Source organism: Oryctolagus cuniculus, chromosome 18, assembly GCF_051225735.1.
Source record: "Oryctolagus cuniculus isolate XC-2025 breed Fujian yellow rabbit chromosome 18, ASM5122573v1, whole genome shotgun sequence".
Lineage (NCBI taxonomy): Eukaryota > Metazoa > Chordata > Mammalia > Lagomorpha > Leporidae > Oryctolagus > Oryctolagus cuniculus.
Window position 1 is genome coordinate 65,440,974 of NC_142884.1, and position 24,806 is coordinate 65,465,779.

At 44.2% G+C, this 24,806-nt stretch overlaps 1 protein-coding gene and 1 pseudogene across 3 annotated transcripts; one reads left to right on the forward strand and one right to left on the reverse strand.

Moving 5' to 3' along the window:
• Positions 1–24: 24 nt before the first annotated feature.
• Positions 25–21,204, forward strand: LOC103348513 (IST1 homolog). Of its 3 annotated transcripts, none has more exons than XM_089320418.1 (9): positions 25–89; positions 4,681–4,816; positions 10,613–10,793; positions 13,889–13,976; positions 14,768–14,851; positions 15,945–16,055; positions 18,329–18,508; positions 18,998–19,043; positions 20,296–20,618. In XM_089320418.1, exons 2-9 carry the CDS (start codon positions 4,729–4,731, stop codon positions 20,484–20,486), a joined length of 969 nt encoding a protein of 322 aa, XP_089176544.1. In that variant the 5' UTR covers positions 25–89; positions 4,681–4,728; the 3' UTR covers positions 20,487–20,618. The 3 variants fall into 3 exon arrangements, with proteins under 3 accessions (XP_089176544.1, XP_008255785.1, XP_051702944.1); XM_008257563.5 differs by lacking the exon at positions 25–89 and adding an exon at positions 2,368–2,490 and having other exon boundaries at positions 20,296–21,204; XM_051846984.3 differs by lacking the exon at positions 25–89 and adding an exon at positions 2,393–2,490 and having other exon boundaries at positions 4,678–4,816; positions 20,296–21,204.
• Positions 9,750–10,467, reverse strand: LOC100354348 (eukaryotic translation initiation factor 5A-2 pseudogene; annotated as a pseudogene).
• Positions 21,205–24,806: the final 3,602 nt, after the last annotated feature.

Sequence of the window (24,806 nt, forward strand, 5' to 3'; positions counted from 1 at the left end):
ATGGCGTCAGCGCGTCCCGCCCCCGGCGCAGAAAAATTACGTCACGGCGCGGGCCAGAGAGCGACGCAGTGGTCTCCCGGCAGGGTGGGGTGGGTACCGCTGTTCAATCGCACATCGCTGCTACTCTCCCATCTGGTGGGAAAACAGATTCCAACCCCTGGGACCTGTGAATAGGGCTGTGCTCTGACCCCACTCCCTGACCCCACAATAACCCCGCGATCTTTACACCCCAGTAAATACTGGGGGGTTCCCAAAAACAACGACTGGGGCGTGGCCATCAGTGACCCCCATTTCCTGGACTTTCGGTCCTGCCTAGTGAAGCCTCCCCTTGGGAACCTCGGGGAATCCCTGAGTGACCCAGTCCAGGAAAGCGAGGCGATCCCAGACTTGAACGTTTGTGAGGAGTAAGAAGAATGGGGTTAGTACAGTGGGAAATAACTTGACTGAGTGGGAAGGTTTGACTACTCGACGAAATCTTAGATTCCCATTCATTCCGAAGTAGTAGATTTCATAGTAACATGAGCCTATCACTTAAATGAAAACGAAAGTGGTTGTATTTGTGTTTGGATTACTGCTGTAATTTTTTAAGTAGCTATTAATATTTTCTGAAAACGAACTAAGAAATTTTTGACTATTGGAGAGACAAACTCTGTTCAATAGATAACAATTAATCTTTGTTCAATTTTATAATTAGTGGCGGAGGCAGGCGTTGTGACCCAGGCACCTGCATCCCATATTAAAATTCCAGTTTGGCTCCTGGCTGCGTTGCTTCTGACCCAACTTTCAGCTAATGCATCCCAGGAAGCAGCAGGTGGTGGCTCAAGTGCAAGGCCCCCAGCCAACCACTTGGGGGACCTGGATGGAGTTCCTGGCTCGTGGCCTTGGTCTGGTCCAGTACTGGCTGTTGTGGGCATTTGAGGGAATGAACTAACAGATGGAAGCGCTCTCTCTCTCTCTCTCCCTCTCAATCTCTGTGTTGCTCTACCTTTCAACTAGATGAGAATAAACAAACGTTTAAACAAACAAAATACTGCTGGGGAAAAAAAAAGTACTGGCTAGTTTCTGGTCCCTAATATGTGGCTATCTGCATTTTTACCACATTAAGCCTCAGTTTCCACTACTGCAAAAAGAATAGGAGTAAGATCTAGATAGAAGAACTTATCATCTTGTTAAGGGAAAACAAAAGCCAATATTGTGAATCATTTATTTAATGTTAAAAGAGTTGCATATATTTATGTATATGTAAATAAATAGATATACAAGAGGGGAAGATACATAACTAGTTATCCTTTCTTCATTAAAAAAAAATCCCAAATTGGAAGACGTTCAAAAACAACTTAAGTTATTGTTTGAATTTTTATAAGAATAATATCTTAGATATTTAAAAATTAGTAAGATACAAATACAATACGGATCTCAGATTTTAGGAAATCATTATGCTTCAATTTTATATATATTTTACATATTTTACATATATTTTACATATACATTTTACGTATATTTTATATACGGATAGGCACAAAGAATTATGAAAATTATTAGACACTACCACAGACAGCACACATATACTCAGCACAAGTGAGTAAAACAGTGAAACTCCTGCTGTCCTAGAAATCAGCAGAGGGCTTTGCTTCAAGAATATTAATATTAGTGCTGGGGCTTGCACTGTGGCTCAGCAGGTTAAAGACCAGGCCTGCAGTGCTGGCAGTCTGAGTCCTGGATGTTCTATTTCCCACCCAGCTTGAGCCCCTGTACCTATGTGGGAGACCGGAAGAAGCTCCTGGCTCCTGGCTTCAGCCTGGCTCCATCATGGCTGTTGTGGCCATTTGTGAAGTAGCCCAGTGAATGGAAAAGATTTCTCTTTCTCTCTCCTCCTCCTCCTCCTCCTCCTCCTCCTCCTCCTCCTCCTCCTCCTCCTCCTCCTCCTCCTCCTCCTTCTCCTCCTTCTCTCTCTCTCTCTCTCTGTAACATTGCCTTTCAAATAAAATAAATCTTATAAAAATATATTATTCATGACAATCACTTTCCTCTCTCAGTTTGGCCAAGAAGGAAGTCTGGTAGTCACTCCGTGAATCCGTGTTGACGCCAACCGGCATTCATGTTTCTAGTTCGGTGCTTAGCTCACTAAACTGGCATTAGAACTGCCAAAATAGAAGCTGTCTCATCTTCCACAAATATTCAAGAGTAGCCAGTTCTCCCCAGATCAAGATGCACACTCAGACAGCTGTTTTGTTTTGTACAAAGTTGAAAGAGCAGACACGGGTAGATGCGAGCGAAAAATGCTCTTTTGGCTGCCAGCCTTTACCATAAGGACGTGATGCCAAAGCCAAGGCGTGTCTGTTTAAAAAACCAGATGTTCTGATTGGTGAAACACAGGTGATTTCCTGGTTTGTGCTGCAGGTCCGAAAGGGTGGGTCCTATCTCCTCTGTGTCCTGTTCCGGAACACTTTACTCCAAGCAATCCTCATTCCTTTGGTCGTATTCTTGACGGTAGGAAGCCCCCATAGTAACAGACTGACAGAAACATTTGGGATAAGTAAACTTATGTAGTTTTTAGATTTATGACACTAAAATAACCCAAAGTTACTTAATTTCTCTGAAGATGTGCATTATTCTCCATTATTCTCTGGAATCTGGATGATTCCAAATATTTAAGTCATTTATTTGAAGTAGACCCAAGTCTTTAATAGGATAATTGGTTCAAAAAATAGTTGTTGAATGACATCGGTGAATAGTCTTCACAAAGGAATCCTGAGCTGGGAGACTTTCTTGTGAATTCCTTTACTCCTCTTCCTCTGCTCTCCGCTCACCTGTCTCACCCTCTTAGAAGGTGTTTTCAATTTCTCTCATCTGAAAGTTCTTCGTTTTCTTCCCTGAGCTTTTAAATTTCCACTGAGTTGTGAGACTTTGAGCTAAAGGAGGATTTTTAAAGCTATCTGGGACATTTGAGAACTGCAAAGTTAAGCTTCATTTGCCTTCTCCACTATTTCCTCTTTCTCTGTTTTCCCATTGAATCCCATAGCTGTGTGAAGATTGAATTCTTCTGATGAGCAACTGTGTTAGAAGGAAATAAACAAGGACAGAACCCTGCTACACAGGTTCTTCTCCCTAAACAGGCGGGAGTTTCAAACTAGCTCTCTGTCTTGCCTAAGGCCTCCCAGGAGATTGTTCTACACCTGTAGGACAGTCAGGGGGGTTACAGACAACCATCCCAACTCTTTCATACTAGGAATCAAACCAGAGGTCAGTGCTAGTATGTGGGAAACCATGTCTATCATGACAGGAGGAGTGGGCGGTTTTTTTTCCCCCTACAGTTACGTCTTCCTGCTTATATACTTCAGCATGTAAAGGAGTCATTTTTGGAAAGGAATTTTATCTTTGGGTGCCAATGCCAGAAACAACTAATCTTGGACATACATTTAAGTTATAGAAATATTTATTGAGTTTAGCTTTCTCTAGAAATGTATGGGTGACTGGTATTATATTATTATTCAACAGCTTCTAAATGTCCAAATGTAGACATACACAATTTTCAAGACTTGAACTTGAAGTGATTCAAGTTCAACTTCTCTGAATGGTTCAGTTTCCTCATTTCCACATAGTTTTAACATGTGACCTCTCTAGATTATAAAGGGAATTTCCCTTTCAAATTCATTTTTTTTTTTAAATTTAGAGGGCAGTCTTACAGGTTTTCTGTAAGTGACTAATAGTAGTATGCCCTTCAGGGTAGGGGATTTCCCTCTCTTGTCTACTTCCTCAGATACTTGCCAGAAACTTTCAGTTTGTTAGAAACTTCCTGCAGAACTCTCAGAGGTTGAAGTAAAAACACTGATGATTAGAATAAACTGAATAAACCCAGCCCTTACTAGGACTGCAAGCGTCATACCTGTCTGCAGAATTGTTCCACAGAGAAGCAAGTGCATTCATGCCATTGCTGAGTGACCAGAAATTCTTTTTTTTTTTTTTTTTTTAAGATTTTTTTATTTGAAGACAGATTTACAGAGAGAGATAGAGACAGAGAGAGTGGTCTTCCATCCTCTGGTTCACTCCCCAATTGGCCGCAACAGCTGGAGCTGTGCCAATCCAAAGCCAGGAATCAGGAGCTTCTTCCGGGTCTCCCATGTGGGTGCAGGGGCCCAAGAACTTTGGGCCATCTTCTACTGCTTTCCCAGGCCATAGCAGAGAGCTGGATCAGAAGAGGAGAAGCTGGGGCTAGAACCGACACCCATATGGGATGCCTGCACTTCAGGCCAGGGCTTTAACCCACTGTGCCACAGCGTAGGCCCCATACCAGAAATTCTTTACAAAGGGCTTTTTTTTCCCTATAATTTTTATTTATTTTCATCTTTATTTGAAAAGTAGAGAGACAAATGGAGATCTTCCATGCACTAGTTCACTCCCAAATGTCTATAATAGCTAGGGTTAGGCCAGGTTGAAGCCAGCAGCCAGGAATTCAATCTGGGTCTCCGATGTGAGTGGCAGGGACTCTAGTATTTGCTGCTGCCTCCCAGGGTGCACATTGGCAGGAAGCTGGATCAGAAGCAGAGGAGGAGCTGATATGGGACTAGAGGACTATGTGCCAAACGGCCACCCCTACACAGGACTTGTTGGGTCAATAAAGTGGGTGTAGAAAAACTGAAGCTTTTCATAATATTGATAATTTTCTCTTTCTCTGAGGAGCTCTTTCATCAAGGTGATTTGTGAGCTGTTGTGACTTCTGGTGAAATAATGTTCAGCTCTGCCTTCAAAGCTGATCGCCTTCGGGTTAACTTGCAACTGGTTATCAATCGCTTAAAAGTCTTGGAAAAAAAGAAAAGTAAGTAAACACTGCAGGCAACACCACAAGCTGCCTCCCAGATCATAGTGCTATCATTGAGGCTGTCTGTCTCCCAGGATCCCACTTAGCAATTTTGGCATTTAAAGAAATGTTTCTGACTTGCAGGGATGTGGTAATAATGTTTATTGTGACCAATTCACTTCAAAGCTTTCCAAAGACTGTTCTATATCCTGTCTACATCATTGTCAACATCCTCGTTGTGATACTCTCCTGTTTAACAAGACGTTGCCATTGACAAAAACCTGGTAGAGGATTCTTGGTACCTGTCTTATTTTTTAAGCTGTGTGGATTGCATGGGACTCTTCAGTTATCTAAAAATAAAGTTTATTTTTTTTAAAGTCTCCAAAGGTTTGAAATGTAAAACCACGTCCAGATTACTGGACTTCTCTTTCCCAAGACAGAAAAAGTTTCTCTAGTCATTCTTTGCAAATGGACAGTAGCTATTAAGTTTGAGCCCTCCGGGCAAATTCTGGAAGAACTTCTTTGACTATTCTCAGACACACAAAAAATGTCATTCCTTATATCAGGGGTCGGCTCAAGCAGAGTTGACACCCATGAATGGGGGAGTTCTACTGACAAGTGTTGTCTTCTTTCTTGAAGTCTAACTTATTTTCTGTTGTCTTTGCATTGTCTTTGCTTTGTCCTCGCTGTAGTGGGTCACATAAGATGCTAATTCTTAAAACACCGAAAAACTGAAGATCTCTGATTAGAAGAAAAGTTCAGGTGAAATAAGTATTGCACAAAAATGCAGTTCTGGAGCAGGGTCCGGCACAGTCATCAAGTTGCCACCTAGCCACCACGTTCTATTCTGGGATGCCTGGCTGAGTATAGGCTTCTTTGCTTCAGATCCAGCTTCCTGTTAATGCATCCAGGCAGGCAGCAAGTGAGCACTCAACCACATGGTTTTTTTTTGTTTGTTTGTTTGTTTTTGTTTTTTTTTTGTTTTTTGTTTGTGTGTTTTTTTTTTTTTTAGCTTTGTTTTATTTATTTGAAAGGCAGAAATACAGAGGGAAGGAGAGAGACAGAGATCTTCCATGCACTGGTTTACTCCCTAAATGGCCGCAATGGCTGGAGCTGGGCTGATCTGAAGCCAGGAGCCAGGAGCTGCTTCGGGGTCTTCTGCTGCTTTCCCAGGTGCATTAGTAGGGAGCTGGATCAGAAGTAGAGCAGCCAGGACTCAAAGTGGAGCCCATATGGGATGCTGGCACTGCAGGCAGGGGCTGAACCTTCTGCACCACAGCGCCGGCTCAGGTGCTTGGCTGGGTTCTTGCCAAGGAGACTCAGATGGAATTCTGAGCTCCTGGCTTTGGCCTTGCCTTACACTGGCCGTGGTGGACATCTATCAAGTGACCCAGTGAAGGGAAGATCTCTCTCTGTTTCTCTCTGTCTTTCAAACAAAATGAAAATTAATGAATTAAAAAGTTTTTAAATGCAGTTCTCTGAGTGCTCAGTCAATAATCCTACCGCATCACCATAATCCAGTGAGAGGGATGAAGCTGTTACTAAAACTTCTAAATTTATTTTTGGGAATTCTTTTGCGATATATCACAGATATCAGGGCATTATTTAATAGAGACCAAAGAAGTAGTAAAAATGAATGAATATTAGGCACATAAAGTGGGACCCAAAATTGTTGCTGTTAATGAGAATGATATTGATGATATATACACAGCCCTTGTAAATTCCAAACTGCATGCCCACATGTTCTTTTATTGGGTCCTGACAATCCAATGACACACGTTACTATCCAGATTAATATTTTCCTCTTTTTACAAATGCCTGGGTAAGCGTCACTTTTAGAGTATGGTGGGCAGACTATAGAAGGGGGAGGCTCAGAAGGTTTTCTGGCTTGTGAGATCACTTCATCACGTCGTAACACAAGGTGGAAAGACTTTGCCTGTCCCAATAACTGGCTTGGGACTGGCCACATCCGTTTACTTCTCCAGTATGACTACTTTTCCATTCTGTAGCTTCGTATGGTTATTTTAAAAGTGTAAGAATTTGAAATCTGAATATTTGGCTCTGAGTACCAGTTCAACCAGGGGCAAGCTATTTAACCCCTCAGAGACGTAATCCTCTCAGTTGTAAAATGCAAATAACAATACAAACTCACACAGGTGTCACTGCAATCAAATTGCACTCTGTATATGAAAACATTTTTTAAAATGCAAAGCACTGGCCACAGCTCACTAGGCTAATCCTGCGGCGCCAGTACCCTGTGTTCTAGTCCCAGTGGGGCACCAGATCCTGTCCCGGTTTCTCCTCTTCCAGTCCAGCTCTCTGCTGTGGCCCAGGAATGCAGTGGAGGATGGCCCAGGTGCTTGGGCCCTGCACCCGCATGGGAGACCAGGAGAAGCACCTGGCTCCTGCCTTCGGATCAGCGTGGTGTGCTGGCCACAGTGCGCTGGCCATGGCGGCCATTGAGGGGTGAACCAATGGAAAAGGAAGACCTTTCTCTCTGTCTCTCTCTCTCACTGTTCACTCTGCCTGTTAAAAAAAAATGCAAAGCACTACATGTATTCTCCTTGTTAAAAAATTTATTTCTTTGAAAATCAGAGAGAAAGAGAGAGAGAGAATAGGGAGACATAGAGACAGAAAGAGTTCTCTTATCCACTGGTTCACTTCCCAAATGGCTGCAATGGGCATGACTGGGCCAGACCACAGCCAGGAGCCTGGAACTCCATCCAGATCTTCCAAATAGGAGGCAGGGACCCAAGCACTTGGGCCATCTGCCACCGCTTTCCCAGGCACATCAGCAGGGAGCTGGATTGTAAGTGGAGCAGGGGCTGGCGTTGTGGCACAGCGGGTTAAATTGCTTTCCTGAAGAGCCGGCATCCCATATGAGCACCGGTTCGAGTTCTAGCTGCTCCTCTTCTGATTCAGCTCCCTGCTATGGCCTGGGAAGGCAATAGAGGATGGCCCAAGTGCTTGGGTCCCTGCACCCATGTGGGAGACCCGGAAGAAGGTCCTGGCTTCAGATAGGCGCAGCTCCAGCCATTGCGGCCATCTGGGGAGTGAGAAGACCTCTCTCTGTCTCTACCTCTCTCTTTAACTCTTTCAAATACATAAAAATAAATATTAAAAAAAAAAAAAAGAAGTGGAGCAGCCAGCACTCGAACAGATGCTTGTATGGGCTGCAGGCGTCACAAGTAACTGCTTAACCTGCCACACCACAAGACCAGGCCCTGCATTCTCCTTCTGAAAATAACTCATCTTCTAATTTCAAAAGTAATGGGTATTCATCATGGAATACTTTAGGAAATTAAGGCAAGCTGAAAGGAGATGATAAAGATCACCTCTCAAACCAACCCCCTAGAATGAGTTGTCAGCCTTCAACAGGGCAGAATCCCAAGGCCGGCTTGTTACACTGCCAGCTGCTGGGCTCTGCTTCCAGAGTTCTTCTGATTCAGTGCTTCTGGGCCAAGAACTTGCATTTTTTTAAAAAAAGATTTATTTATTTATTTGAAAGGCAGAGTTACAGAGAGGCAGAAGCAGAAAGAGAGAGAGAGAGAGAGAGAGAGAGAGAGAGAGCGAGCGCTTCTATCCTCTGGTTCACTCCCCAAATGACCACAGCGGCTAGAGCTGCGCTGATTCGAAGCCAGGAGTCAGGAGCTTCTTTCATGTCTCCCACGTGGGTGCAGGGGCTCAAGGACTTGGGCCATCTTCCACTGCTTTCCTAGGCCATAGCAGAGAGCTGGATCAGAAGAGGAGCAGCTGGAACTTGAACTGGCACCCATATGGGATGCTGGCACTGCAGGCAGTGGCCTTATGCACTATGCCACAGCACTGTGTAAGTTTTAAAAACTTACATTTTTAAAAAGTTCCCAGGTAATGCTAACGTTGCTGCTCTGGGGATGGGGCTTTGAGAAGCACTGACCTGATACAAAAGACGTAACTTTATTGTGTATTTTTTTTTTTGACTAACAAATATTTTAATGTTAAAACATCTAATGAAAAGTGGTTGGTAAGCAGTACTTGCTGATAAATGGCAACTCTAATTAACAAGGTTAAAAGAAAGTGCTGTACGGTATCTTGTAAACACGGGTCACCACTTTTGTTGTAGGGTTGCAGGTGGTGCTACAAAAGTTAAAAGTAAAACCATAACTAAAAACAACTTTGTTTTACTATGCTGATTACAAAGGCTTCAAATAAAAACCTACAGCTTTAACCAAACCCCTTTGCCACTGTCCTTTTTGTCTTCTTTACAGTCTGACTTGCTCGTAAGTGGACACTTCAAAAAGTTTGTGGAAAATGGAAGGCTGTTCTGGTGCAAAAATTTTTGAAATCCTATGCATAGTTTTATCATAATACATATTTTTCATGATCTTTTGATTTGAAATTTTTTTACAGGAAAATAAGCTTACCTTTTAATTCCATTTTCCATGAACTTTATGAAATCCCTGTGTATTCACCCAACAATTTAATGCCCATGTTAACCACAAGAAGGTACTAAAACCACCATATAAGGTTATTTCAAATTTGCCAACCATTTGGCAAAGAGCAGTATGACTGAGTGAATACATGTGATTGCACGTGGCCACCAAGATACCTGTACTTTTTGATAACATGGTTTTTGCTTAAAGATTTTTTTGCCAGAGGTTGAAATTGTGATAATTTCAATTCACTTTTACATGGATTCTTTACTATTAAGCCTGAAATTAATGCCAAGCAATTCACCTTAATGTGGTATTGTAATATCACTATATGTTACATTGATTTACAACCCTGGTTTATTTTTCATTAACTAAAATGCAGAAATGATTTTCTCATACAAATCACATCTGCTGAAGCTACCTTGTCTGTTTCTTGGATTCACAAACTGAAAACCGCAGGAACATTATAGGAAAGACACCTACAAAGTTAAGAATAAAGAATTATACATCTTGATTATTTTCTTAAATTGCCAATTGCTTACTAAACTAACCCAGCACAATGTGAAAACAATAAAAAAAAATGAGGTGGCTTATGAAGGCCATAGCTTTGGTGACAACTTAGAATCAGACTTTAGATCTGGAGCTGACCCGGACCTAAACAGTATGCTCAGGCCTGATGTCCCCCCTCTTTATTTGCACGGCTTTATGGCTACAGCGTATTCTTCACTCATTGCACACATGACAGACACCTGGACATCTTCGCCTGCGTTGTATTTGCCTTCTATTTCTTTGCCTAGTTCACCTTCTGGCAGTTTAAGATCCTCACGAACTTCACCAGTTTCTGTCAGCAGGGAAAGGTAACCATCCTGAATGCATATCAGTTGATAGTCATTTCTCTTAATATTTGGAACATCCATGTTGTGAGTAGAAGGGCAAATATCTTCATATTTTTTGCCCGTGAAAATATCAGTTCCAACAAGGTGAACCTTGGCATGGCCGTGCCTTCCGGTTTTGGAAGTTGACATCTCCACTATTCTGCATGGTCGTCCCTTCAGCACCACGAAGCCGTTTTTGCGTAGGGCCGAGCACTTCACTGGGTAAGTGCTGGATGCCCCGGCGTCTGCAGTGGTGAAATCAATTTCGTCTGCCATGATGGGCTGGGGAGATGACTGTTCTTCCGAGGGAACTTTCAGCTTTGAGCAGGCAACCCGGACTTTCGCCTGCGCATCCGCGCCAGTACCTCAGCGCTGCAGCTGCTGCGGCGGCGGCGGCGGTGGCGGCCGCAGCAGTTTGTGCATATTTTAAATGTATATTTTACTAAAAACATTGCTTCACACTGTTATATAACTTGCTTTAACTCTCTTCGGTGCATTCGTTTTCCTCTTTGGGCTTTGTGCTACAGCCGAGCAGACCCAGAAAGCAAGGAAGGAGATCGCTGACTACCTGGCTGCTGGGAAGGATGAGCGAGCCCGGATCCGCGTGGAGCACGTAATCCGGGAAGACTACCTGGTGGAGGCCATGGAGATCCTGGAGCTGTACTGTGACCTGCTGCTGGCGCGGTTCAGCTTGATTCACGCCACGAAGTGAGTGCCTTAATTCACAGGCTCAAAAAGACCCAAGTACTTGAGCCATCAAAGCTGCTTCCCAAAGTCTGTATTAGCAGGAAGCAGGAGGCAGAGCCAGGCATTGAACCCAGCTACCCTGATGAGCGTGGCTGGGCATCTTAAACAGCATCTCAGCTGCTAGGCTAAGTGCTTGCTCCAGCTGCAAGTGTTATGGGCTCAAAGTCAGACAGGATTTCTTTGTTCTTTGGACCTGATATATATTGTAACTTCTGAAAAAACTCTCCTACTTCCTCTAAATCTCTGGTCAGGACGTGTAGGGATTTCCTCTTAGCTGTTTCCAAGATATCCAAGCAGGAAAGAGATCTCCCCTGACTGACATCAGGTCCTAAAGGTCTGGGAGAAAGACTCAAAGGCATTCCTTTTTTTGAACATATGCACCTTCAGTAGAAGAAAAATGAGTGTTTTGGGGACAGGCTATGCACAGTGATTAAGCCGCTGCTTTGGACACCTGTATCCTGTATCAGAGTGCCCAGGTTCAAGTCCAGCTTCCTGCTGATGCACATTCTGGGAGATAGCAGATGATGGTTCAAGTACTTGAGTCCCTGCACCCACCATGGGATCCCTGGGTTGAGATTTTGGCTCCCAACTTAGGTCTGGCCCAGCCCTGGCTATTGCAGGAATTTGAGGGGAATAGGAGTGAATGAGAGATTTCTCTCTGTGTCTCTCTGCCTTTCTAATTGATAAAATAAATTTTGTGTTTATTTTAAAAAAGATTTATGTATTTATTTGAAATGGAGAAATAGTTATTTGAAATATTTATTTGAAAGGGAGAGGCAGAAGCAGGAAAGAGAGAATGAGAGAGAGAGGCATCTGCTGGTTCACTCCCCAAATGGCCTTAATGGTCAGAGCTGTGCCGGATGGAAGCCCAGAGGCAGGAGCATTGTGTGTGTCTCCCACGTGGGCGCAAGGGCCCAGGCACTTGGGCCATCCTCTGCTGCTTTCCCAGGTGCACCAAGAGGGAGCTGGATCAGAAGTGGAGAAGCTGGGACTTAAACCGGCACCCACATGGGATGCCAGCACCACAGGCGGTAGCTCAACCCACCACACCACAGTGCTGGCCCCAATTAATTTTTATTTTTTTAAAGGTTTATTTATTTTACTTGAAAGAGTTACACAGAGAGAGAAAGAAAGGAGACAGAGAAAGATAGGTCTTCCATCTACTTCTTCACTCCACAATTGGCCGCAACGGCTGGAGTTGCGCCAATCCAAAGCCAGAAGCCAGGAGCTTCTTCCAGGTCTCCCACGTGGGTGCAGGGGCCCAAGGACTTGGGCCATCTTCTGCTTTCCCAGGCCATAGCAGAGAACTGGATTGTAAGTGGGGCAGCTGAGACTCTAACCAGTGCCCATATGGGATGCTGGCACTGCAGGAGGCAGCTTTACCCACTAAGCCACAGCGCTGGCCCCTAATTATTGTTTTTAAAAAAGCTTATATGGGGCCAGCACTGTGGCATAGCAGGTTAAGCTGCTGCCTGCAGTGCTGGCATCCCATATCACTGCTAGTTTTGATGTAGGCAGGCAGATAGGATGAAATTGATTAGATTTGTGGGCTGGAAAACCACACCTTCACCATGCTCCTGTGTGATCTCACGCCCCTACCTGATCCCACCTATATGCCCACTTGCCAATCAGACTGCGTAACCACACCCTTTTGGAAGTGGATAAAAGGCCTGGAACACGGTGGGCCCAGCCCCTTTTTTTACCATTATTGCCCTTTGTTGCCCTTGCTGCCTTCCAGGAGCCTGCATGCTCTCTGCACATGGCTGGCTCCTGGCCTGCTCTCTGCTTGGTATGGACTGCAACTTAATCTCTAGACTTTTCTTTTTCCATTAGACAAAGCCCTCACTCTCCTATGCATTTCTCTCACTGAATAAAATCCTTAAAACATACCATGTTGCCTGGTCAGTTGAGCCAGTATTCAGAATTCTTCTCTGAATATGTGTCAAGAACCCAAACAGCTTATGAATTTCAGGAAATATTGATAAGCAAAACAGTTTCAGTTTGAGTCCCAGCTGCTCCCCTTCTGATCCAGCTCTCTGCTGTGGCCTGGGAAAGCCAGGATGATGGCCCAAGTGATTGGGTCCCCGTACCCATGTAGGAAATCTGAAAGAAGCTCCTGGCTCCTGGTTTCAGATTGGTACAGCTCCTGCGTTATGGCCATCCGGGGAGTGAACCAGCAGATGGAGGACCTCTCTCTCTCTTTCTTCTTCTTCCTCGCTCTAACTCTGCCTTTCAAATAAAATAAACAAATCTTAAAAAATCAGTAAGTAAAATAAAAAATATGTGGTATGATCACCTACAGCAGCACAGATTCCCAGACCAGCTGCATACCTGTCAGGCAGAAAATGTGGAGAGGCTACCTCCCATGTCCTTCACACACCAGCGTTTTGGGAGAGATCTCGATCTTTCCACAAAACCCTTCAGGGAGTAATTAACCTGCAGACTGTTGACTCTAGCACCAGAAGTTGCCCAAGGGCCCCCAGGGCTCTTGAATGGAAATAGTCTCCACAGCAAATTCCAAACATTCCCCTCTCAGACACCTTCTAAGCAGGTTTTCTTCCCCCTCCCCCAGCCCCCTCCCCCAACTTGTACAAGCAAGGCAAAAGTCAAGTATCATCAGACAGACTGTAACAAGTTGGGCCCTGGAGATCTCCCAGCAACTCTGTCGCAGACTTTGTCCTCTGCCAGCAAGTGTGTTCAGTAGTGTTACTATCTCCTAGGGGCAAAACCTTGAGATTTATGTCCTAGGCTGGAGACAAGAATTGTCGTGTCTTTCCTTTCAGAGCGTGTGTGTGTCTGTGTGTGTGTGTCTGTGTGTGTACATACACACATATATATGTACATATATATAGATGAGTAATTTCTATGAGTAACTGTGTGTATAAACATATATACATATGTATCTAAATATATATTTTCATATAGATTTACATGCCATTTTAATTTTTAAAATTGTTATTTAATATTTAGCACTGCCCATGGCCTACCTTTGAAATAGGGAAAAGAAAAAACAAAGCATTAAAGCCCTTAGTCTCATAATTGTGTGCTTTCCTCAGGCAACTAGATCCCGGTCTGGCCGAATCCGTTTCTACACTAATCTGGGCAGCTCCTCGACTTCAGTCAGAAGTGCCTGAGTTAAAAATAGTAAGTTTGACTAGTCCCCTCCCCCTTTGGTAAAGATTTATTTATGTATGTATTTGAAAGGCAGAGTGACAGAGGAAGAGAGAGAGAGAGAGAGAGAGAGATCTTCCAAACACTGTTTTGCTCCCCAAGTGGCTGCAAAAGCCAAGGCGGGGCCAGGCCACAGCCAGGAGCCAGGAACTCCATCCTGGCCTCCCACCTGGGTGGCAGGGTCCCAGGTACTTGGGCCATCTTCCACTGCTTTCCCAAGCACATGAGCAGGAAGCTGGATTGGAAGTGGAGTAGCTGGAACTCTGATATGGGATGCAAGTGGCACAAGCTGTGGTTTAATCAATTGCAACACAACACTGGTCTCAGTTTGAACTGTCTGTGCCATGATGCTGGGTGAAGGTTACTTGACTAGAATTATAGGCTACTTGAGGACTCTTCATCTGTTAAAGGATACCAAAAAAGTATTTTCTTTTGTTAACCTTTAAGTGAAAAATGAATCATTTTAATGTCAATGGTAGAAAAATAAATAAGCCTTAACTAAAACAAAGCAAAACTTAAGGCTTTGAGGGAGGAGTTTCCTAATTTAAAAGTGCATAGAATTAGAGGTTTTAAGTTTTACATATGTCATATACTTCAAATTAAGTAAAACATTTGTAGTTATTGTTGTTTTGATCCTAAGAGAACATAATTCCAATGAAGTAACAAGAGAGTAACTTTTGCTTTTTCAGCCATTCTTCCTCTTAAGCAAATTTGACACAACTTGATGAATTTTGCTTTTCTTTCCTGATGATGGGTCACTGCAGGTTTCCAATCAGCTGTGTGCAAAATACAGCCAACAGTATGGCCAACTATGTCAAACCAATGAGATCGGAACTGTCAACTCTCAGGTAATACCATTTATGGAGATACGTGTTTTTCTGAACCTAGAAGATTGGGTGAAGCAAATTCATAACATAAAATAATTTTGTGCAGGCTGAAAGATGTTTAGAAATAAATTTTCCACTGGGGCAAAGCAACATATATAAAGGTTTTGGACTAAGGAATGAAAAAGGTGAAGCCAAGAAAGCTGAGCTAATTACTTTTCAAAACAGGTGCACAACTTCTTCTTCTTCTTCTTCTTTTTTTTTTTTGACAGGCAGAGTGGAGAGTGAGAGAGAGAGAGACAGAGAGAAAGGTCTTCCTTTTGCCGTTGGTTCACCCTCCAATGGCTGCTGTGGCCAGCGCATCGCTGCTGATCCGAAGCCAGGAGCCAGGTGCTTCTCCTGGTCTCCCATGGAGTGCAGGGCCCAAGCACTTGGGCCATCCTCCACTGCACTCCCGGGCCATAGCAGAGAGCTGGCCTGGAAGAGGGGCAGCCGGGACAGAATCCGGCGCCCAGACTGGGACTAGAACCCGGTGTGCCAGCGCCGCAAGGCGGAGGATTAGCCTAGTGAGCCGCGGTGCCGGCGCACAACTTCTTAAACATAACTTACTAATAAGATGGAAGCTAATGAAACCTAGCAGTTTCAGCTTCTGCACCTGTCACCTCATGACCACACAGATTCCAGTTCCACTGGAACTCCGAGACCTGTTCATGACAGCTGTTTCCGGCTAGTTGACATTCTTGTCTTTCAGGATGTCTGCTCTGATTGGCTCGTACCATGTTGTGCTGGTTCATGGAACATATTGAATACCACCCCTGACATAATTCAAATACATATCACAAGATCAGGATTCTTCATTCAAGATACGTTTTCCTATGTTGATTGTCTTCCTCTTATTCTACTTGGTGTGAAGTTTCTTAACTCTAGGATAAAATTGTCTTACATACTCTCAATCACGGCCCTTCTTGGTTATAAATTATACATTTTAAAAACTTAAACATTGTAGATATCAGGAAATAGAAAAATGAAGAACAATGAATCTCAGTTGAAAGATTCCCCACACTCATTTCTTATTTTGTATGGGTGTGTGTGACCAATTCTATCATTTATTTTGCAGCTGATGTATAAATTAAATCTCAGTACTCTACCCCCGACTCTAGTGGAAGAGTACTTGACAGAAATTGCTAAGAACTACAATGTGCCCTATAAACACAAGGCAGCCATTGTGGTGAGTACCTCAGGCGGGGAGAACTGACTGACAGGCAGAGATTTTTAGTGTGTATAGGAAGATTTTTTTTCTACTTAGGGATGTGGCTTCCACAGAAATCTTGGAATTACTGTAAAGCAGGTGAAAAAAAAATTTTTTTTGACAGGCAGAGTGGACAGTGAGAGAGAGAGACAGAGAGAAAGGTCTTCCTTTGCCGTTGGTTTACCCTCCAATGGCCACTGCAGCCGGCGCACTGCGCTGATCCGATGGCAGGAGCCAGGTACTTCTCCTGGTCGCCCATGCAGGTGCAGGGCCCAAGCACTTGGGCCATCCTCCACTGCACTCCCTGGCCACAGCAGAGAGCTGGCCTGGAAGAGGGGCAACCGGGACAGAATCCGGCGCCCCGACCGGGACTAGAACCTGGTGTGCCGGCACTGCAAGGCGGAGGATTAGCCTAGTGAGCCGCGGCGCCGGCAAAGCAGGTGAATTTGTACTTTCTCTCTGCCCACATACTCTCCCCAACAGATCTATGTAAGTTAACAATAGAGTAGAGAAACAAAATAAAGCTATTGAAAATGTTATATACATGGGTGTGTAAAATATTTTTTAGTTCTTAATATTAGATTTTGGAATATTTGCATATGCATAATGAGATATATTGGGGATGGAACCCAAACTTTGTTCACATGCCATATATAACTTATACACATAACCCAAAGATAATTTACTTATTTACTTTTAAATATTTATTTATTTATTTGTAAGAGTTACAGAGAGAGAGAGAGAGAGAGATCTTCCACCTGCAACTTCATTCCCCAAATGTCTGCAATGGCCAGGGCTGAACTAGGCTGAAGCTGGGAGCCTGGAACTCCATCTGGGTCTCCCACTTTGGTTCTGGAGCCCAAGCATTTGGGCCATCTTCTGCTGCCTTCCTAAGCACATTACCAGGGCAGGGAGCTGGATCAGAAGTGGAGCAGCCAGGACTTAAACCTGCACTCAAATGGGATGCCAGTGGCACAGGCGGCAAGCTTAGCCCACTGTGCCACAATGCTGGCTTCCTCAAAGATAATTTTATATAGTATTTTTAGTGCATTACCATTTTTTTTATTTATTATTTTATTTTTTTTTTATTTTTTGACAGGCAGAGTGGATAGTGAGAGAGATAGAGAGAAAGGTCTTCCTTTTGCCGTTGGTTCACCCTCCAATGGCCGCCGCGGCCGGCGCGCTGCGGGCGGCGCACCACGCTGATCCGATGGCAGGAGCCAGGAGCCAGGTGCTTCTCCTGGTCTCCCATGGGGTGCAGGGTGCCCAAGCACCTGGGCCATCCTCCACTGCACTCCCTGGCCACAGCAGAGAGCTGGCCTGGAAGAGGGGCAACCGGGACAGAATCCGGCGCCCCGACCGGGACTAGAACCTGGTGTGCCGGCGCTGCTAGGCGGAGGATTAGCCTAGTGAGCCGCGGCGCCGGCCAGTGCATTACCATTTTTAAGGTTTATTTATTATTTGAAAGGAAGAGTGACAGGGACAAGGGAAAGTCAGTGAGAGAGAAAGAGAGAGAGAGAGAAAGAGAGAGAGAGAGAGAGAGAGAGAGAGAGAGATCCCATTCACTGGTTTATTCCTCAAAAGCCTACATCAGCCAGAACTGTGCTGGGACTGAAGGTATGAGATAGCAACTCAATCTGGGTCTTCCTCATGGATGGTAAGAATCTAGTCACTTGAACCACTACTGCTGCCTCCCAGAAGCCACATTACCAGGAAGCTGGAGTCAGGAGCAGGAACCAAGTTTTGAAGCCAAGTACTCTGATGTGGGATATGGGTGTCTTGACTGGTATCTTAGTCACTAGGCTAAACACTTACCCTATAAACTTACTATTTAATTTTGTTTGTCTACGAACTTTTTGAAGTGCCCTCATAGCAGGTGGGCAATAGATTTTGTCAAAAGAATGAATAAATACAGAGCACACTATTACTAAGCTTTATTAAACTTTCTCATAGGCATATCTATATGTACCCATGTTTTGCTCTTAACCACTAGTATATTGCAGTGCCTGACTTCCTAGATACTTAAAGTCATTGAAAGAGAGATGAGAAAGAGGGCTGCATTCTAGAAATCTGGAAGTCTGCTTTTGACCGCCATTGATGAGATTATAAACATCATGAGGGCAGGATCCACATCTCTCTGCGTTTAATATCTTCTCCAGTGCTTCTAAGAGTGTTAGGCATGTAATAAACATGCACTAAAGAATGTATAGTACATTCAGAATCCCAGTGGAATTCTCATCCTCTTGCCTCAGGCTAAAGCCCCAGCAGACCTGGATGGAACTGGATTGACTGAGGATGTTGAGAAAGATGCCCTTGGCAAAGAACGTGGGACTGTAGCAGGAACTGGTGATCCACTTGAGGCGTCAGCATCTGCACTGGGGCCTTTACCTGGGCCATCTCCTTGTTTGCCATCCTTTCCTCCTGAAAGACAGGTCAGTATGGATAGAAAACTGAATCCAGAAAGGGAATACAGGAACTGCCAGAACATCTTTCTTTTTTATTTTAAGATTTATTTTATTTATTTGAAAAATAGAATTACAGGGAGAAGTAAAGAGAGAGAGAGAGGTCTTCCATCTGCTGGTTCACTCCCCAAATGGCCACATTGGCTGAGCTGAGCCAATCTGAAGTCAGGAGCCAGAAGCTTCTTCTGGGTCTCCCACTTGGGTGCAGGGGCCCAAGGACTTGGGCCATCTACCACTGCTGGATAGGAAGAGTGCTGGAAGGAAGTGTGGAACAGCCGGAACTCGAACCAGTGCCCGTATGGGATGCCGGCGCCCCAGGCAGAGGATTAACCTACTGCACCACAGTGCCAACCCCATTTTCTAGTTAATTTTAAGAAATATTTATTCCAGGCTTGCTATGTGAAAAACATGCATTTGGAACTTAAGCCAATTACTTCTCAGTGATCTTTTTTCTTTCAGAATAATGAAGGTAAGAAGGATGATTCCCTCTCTCCACTGCCTCCTTGTAAGTATAGAGAATGCTGGTAGACATTGGAATTGCTTCAAATGCATTAAAGGAATTTGAATTGTTAAAAGACTATATCCAATGGACAAGAGATGCATGTTTAGTGACTTACCAGGGGGTACAGTGTGGTGTTTTTGTATAATGGATAACAGCTTTCAATATGAATATGGATAATGTTTTGAAATTCATGATACAATTCAGGGGGAATGAACTTCCCAATATTTAGGAGATTCCAAAAATTGGAAAATCAAGGTTGGCTGGAGAATAAAGCTACTCCTATTAGAGGCATCACTACTGTGAATTTGGTCTAATGTAAATATACCAAGTTCCTGAGCTAAGGTCTCTAAAATGAATAACTTTTTTTTTTTTAATTTTTTTTTTAACTTTTATTTAATGAATATACGTTTCCAAAGTACGAATAATGGATTACTATGGCTTCCCCCCCATACCGTCCCTCCCACCCACAACCCTCCCCTTTCCCACTCCCTCTCCCCTTCCATTCACATCAAGATTCATTTTCGATTATCTTAATATACATGAATAACTTTTTTTTAAAGATTTATTTTATTTATTGGAAAGACCGAGTTACAGAGAGAGGTAGAGACAGAGAAAGAGGTCTTCCATCTGCTAGTTCACTCCCCAGATGGCCACAACGGCCAGAGCTGTGCCAATCCAAAGCCAGGAGCCAGGAGCTTCCTCTGGGTCTCCCACGCAGTTGCAGGGGTCCAAGGACTTGGGCCATCTTCTTCTGCTTTCCCAGGCCATAGCAGAGAGCTGGATCAGAAGTGGAGCAGCCGGGACTAGAACCGGCGCCCATAGGGATGCCTGCACTTCAGGCCGGGACTTTAAGCTGCTGCACCACAGCGCCGACCCCATAAAGTGAATAACTTTGAATTAAGCCAGGGATTCTTAGCTTATGGTCCACCGAGGAACCCTCTTAAGTAGTAGGCAAAATTTTGTTTTTGTAGGGAGATGTTTTGTTCCTTTCACTAGATTGCAAAGAAGTCTTTTACCAAACAAGTTGTAAAACCACTACCATACTCCGTCATCCTGGTACAAGTTTTGAAAAATTGTATCTTTTTTACAAGGTCTATATGACTAATACTACCACTTGTGTGATGGGGATATTGTGCAGCCTTATAGTCATAGTGTGTATTGCAGTTTCAAAAGCCAAGAGTAGTCTATTTTCTTTGAGCTGGGGTTTCGTTCAGAAGTTGTATTGACTTTTAATTATGTTTGTTGAAATTCATAGACCCAGGACTCAACCCCCCAACTTCTCATAAGCCAGAATCTGGAGCCCAGATTGGTTTTGATAAGTTCATGCTGCCTAAGTTGTCTGGTGTAAAACTTCAAGCAAGCCTATTCATTGACCCCTATGATTCTGAAGAGGTTGACTTTGAAGATCTTAACCGAAGACTTGAAATGCTGAAGAAAACAACATAATTCCTGGGAATCAGGCTCTTGGATGTGAATTTTAACATGGACCCTGTGTGTCGGTCTGAAGTTTTCTCATTCACAATTCCTTCCATTTCTTAAATTCTATGGTTCTCTGCCTACTGGAATAGTATGTGTGTATGTATCTGTACATACACATATAATTACTCCTGTCCCAAGTTTTCTTTAATTTTGAGAAGATTCTTTGATCCTTCACCCATAGAGTCTTATTAATCGCAGTCAGTGAATTTTTGTTTTCTCCCAGATCCTTATTTCTCTTGTAATTATCCTTTTTCCAGGGAGGCAAAATGGTGTGAACTTAAACCATACCTTTGTATTTACCAGCTGTACTTTTGATATATAATACCTCCTGTCAAATGTGTATGGGGGGTGGGTGGCAGCGCTGTGGCGTAGCAGGTGAAGCCATCACCTGCAGTGCCAGCATCCCGTGTGGGTGCCAGTTCAAGTACCGGTTTCCCCACTTCTGATCCAGCTCTCTGCTATGGCCTGGGAAAGCAGTGGAAGATGGCTCAAGTGCTGCACTTGTGTGGGAAGACCTGGAGGAAGTTCCTGGCTCCTGGCTTTGGATTAGCTTCACCCTGGCCGTTGCAGCGAATTGGGGAGTGAACCAGCAGATGGAAGACCTCTCTCTCTCTCTCTCTCTCTGCCTCTCCTCTCTCTAACTCTAACTCTCAAATAAATAAAGTATATCTTTAAAAAATAAAAAGGAACAGGGTTTATTTTTTAAAAATGTGTATGAGGGACCTAAGAAGCTAAAAGAATAACTGTCTTGCAAAAAAAAAAAAAAATTAGTGCTGGGTGGGCATTGTTGTGCAGTGGGTTGGTTAAGCCATCACTTGGAATGCCTCCATCACATATTCAAGTGCCTGGAATCCAGTCCTTCCTCAGCTTCCAATTCAGCCCTCTGCTTATGCACTTGCAAAGCAGTAAATAATGACCCAGGTACCTGGGACCCTGCCACTCATGTGGGAGACCTGTATGGAGTTCCTGGCTCTTAACTTTGGCCGGGTATAGCCCTGCCTATTATAAGCCATTTGGGGAATGAACCAGCAGATGGAAGATACCTCTTTCGGTCTCTCTCTCTTTCTCTTACTCTGGCTTTTAAGTAAATAAATAAATTTTTAAAAAATCAGTATCTTAAATACTGGATGCACATAGAGTGAGTGAAAGAAGAGATTTCAGAAAATCAGTGGACTCTTATGTGCCACTTATTAGTTGTGCACTTCCTTTTTCTCAACTGAAAAATAGAGACAGTAGTAAGGAGGAAAAGAAATGATTTAGGTAAAAGTCTCTAGCATTCATTAGATACTAAATAAATATTAGTTTCCTTTTCAGTTTTTGTTATTTGCTGTGTTCACTGAACTAAATAATGATTCCATGAGACTGTATAAAGTAAAGGCTAAGAGAACAAGATGTCCAAATAAATCTCTTTTTTTGGTTTCTTGTGTAACTAGTTTTTGTCTGTTTTTATTTTTTAACAGTTTTTTTTTTTTAATTTATGTATTCGAAAGGTTAGAGAAAGAGATCAGTCTTCCATCAGCTAGTTCACCCCCTAGATGTTTGCAACAGCTGGGGAATAAACTTTATTTTTAGGAGCAATTTTAGAATCACAGAAAAATTCCAGAGTATTCTTTAAATATAATTGTTCTTTATGCAAAAATCTTTATTTTGCGGCCTGTGTTGTGGTATAATGAGTTAAACCTCTTCCTGCAACACTAGTGTCCCATATGGGTGCAGGTTTGTGTCCTGGCTGTTCTACTTCTGATCCAGCTCCCTGCTAACGCACCTGGGAAATCTGCAAAAGATGGCCCAAGTGCTTGGGCCCCTGCCACCCATGTGGGAGACCTGAAAGAAGCTCCTGCCTCCTGGCTTCAGCCTGGTCCATCCTTGGCCCTCGCAGCCATTTGGAGAGTGAACCAGTGTATGGAAAACCCCTCTCTCTGTCTCTCTGTAACTCTGCTTTCAAATACATAAATCTTTAAAATAATCTTTATTTCACAATTCTATTTTATGTGTCCAGGAGAGTTTACATTGCCCTTTCTGCATATGAGAAAGTGAAACCTGTAAATCATTGCCTTTTTTTTTTTTTTTTTTTTTTAATTTTTGACAGGCAGAGTGGACAGTGAGAGAGAGAGACAGAGAGAGAAAGGTCTTCCTTTGCCGTTGGATCACCCTCCAATGGCCGCCGCTGCAGCCGGCGCACCGCGCTGATCCGATGGCAGGAGCCAGGATCCAGGTGCTTTTCCTGGTCTCCCATGGGGTGCAGGGCCCAAGCACCTGGGCCATCCTCCACTGCACTCCCTGGCCATAGCAGAGAGCTGGCCTGGAAGAGGGGCAACCGGGACAGAATCCGGCGCCCCGACCGGGACTAGAACCCGGTGTGCCGGCGCCGCAAGGTGGAGGATTAGCCTATTGAGCCACGGCGCCGGCTCAATCATTGCCTTTCTTTAAAAAAAGTTAGTTTGGTCTTGAATGTTTCATTCTAGGATTGCTTCTTCCTCATAAAAACAAACATATTCAAAGAATATGAGGTTAGAGGGAGGATCTTCAAGTCCAAGACCAGGGGCTCTGTGCAAAGCAAGCTGACCACCTGTCACTGGCACCTGCTGGACTCTGAGGCTGTCCTCTACCATGAGTAAACCGCTTGGTGAAGACATTTGGCACTCCATGAGCTGGGCACCAGGGACTGGCTGCCCCTGTTACTGTGGACGTCCCCACACTTTTTGGACTTGCTAGTTTAATTTTAGAGCAACTCTTAGGGCTGAGTTGAAAGGAACAAGGATGAAGCTATGCACCTAAAGAAAAACAAAGACGGCCGGCGCCGCGGCTCACTAGGCTAATCCTCCACCTTGCGGCGCCGGCACACCGGGTTCTAGTCCCGGTCGGGGCGCCGGATTCTGTCCCGGTTGCCCCTCTTCCAGGCCAGCCCTCTGCTGTGGCCCAGGAGTGCAGTGGAGGATGGCCCAGGTGCTTGGGCCCTGCACCCCATGGGAGACCAGGAAAAGCACCTGGCTCCTGGCTCCTGCCATCGGATCAGCGCGGTGCGCCGGCCGCAGCGCGCCGGCCGCGGCGGCCATTGGAGGGTGAACCAACGGCAAAAGGAAGACCTTTCTCTCTGTCTCTCTCTCTCACTGTCCACTCTGCCTGTCAAAAAAAAAAAAAAAAAAAAAAAAAAAAAAAAGAAAAACAAAGACAACTGACCATGGATTCTTCGAGGCAAATGATGGTGCCCATATGAAGGAAATATCGAAATCTTGCATCTTCCTCTCGTTCCCTCCATTTTGTCTTCTCTCATGGGACAATGGCACCATGTTCCGGGGCGGGGACGGGGAGATTGAGTTGATGGCAGTCTCACACCTGGTGAGGATTTTCCATTCTAAGGTTTCTACATAATACACAATCACTTACAAGCCAAGAGTACTATACAAAAAAGAAAATACTGTGATGGAAACCATTTCAGCTGGCCCTTTGGATTTCTGCTTTAGAAAATCTCTAGGGGTGGGTGTTTGGTGCTGGGTTTAAGTTGCTGCTTGGGATGCCTGCTTCTCATATTGGAGTGCCTGGTTCCAGTCCTAGCTCCTCCACTTCCTGCATCCTGGAAGGTAGATTGCATCCCAGGCTCCTGGCTTTGACCTGGCACAGCCCTGGCTATTGCAGGCATTTGGCGAGTGGGCCAGCAAATGCAACATTTCTCTTTCTGTCTCTGTGCTTTTCAAAGAAAAACTGAAAATAAATAACATTCTACAAAAGGGAGCTTGGTCTTTCTGGGTTTGGTCCTCATCTTGAGGGAACATACAATAGATTTCCTAATGTTCTTGGTAGGAGATCAAAGAGTGTGTGAAGTTGGCTGTTGAAAATTTAATTTTTATATCATCTCTGGCTTTGGTCATAACTGAAGGATTAGCACCTAAATCCTCTTCTCAGGCCAAGATAAATTGTGACAAGGGACCACACTTAAAGGAATTGAAAATGCTTTTTGTGAAAACATTACATAAACAACAGCAGAGAGACTCATTTCTCTCTGACTTTGAGGCTTATTTATAGATTCCTGTGACTCAAGCGATAACAAAGCAGGCCAGTGCAGCCTGACTCACGTCGCCGTGTTTCCTCCAGGGCTGTGCCCCTTCACTGCTCCTGGCTGAGCGCCCCAGCACATAGAGGGCAGGAAGAGTCCCTCGGGAAAGATGCTGACCACATTTTGTCAGAGAGAGCTTTCCCCATCTGCTCTGAGGGCCATGTGCGCTTTGGCTGCTGCTGCTAATGAAGTCGTTGAAGAAAAGCCCTGCGACCCTCAACCCAGGAGAAAGG

Coding starts and splice junctions, on each gene's coding strand:
- LOC103348513 (XM_089320418.1), top strand. CDS start 4,729: ATGTTCAGCTCTGCCTTCAAAGCTGATCGCCTTCGGGTTAACTTGCAA. Junction 10,794..13,888: donor AGCTTGATTCACGCCACGAA/GTGAGTGCCTTA, acceptor TGCTTTCCTCAG/GCAACTAGATCCCGGTCTGG. Junction 18,509..18,997: donor CCTTTCCTCCTGAAAGACAG/GTCAGTATGGAT, acceptor TTTTTCTTTCAG/AATAATGAAGGTAAGAAGGA.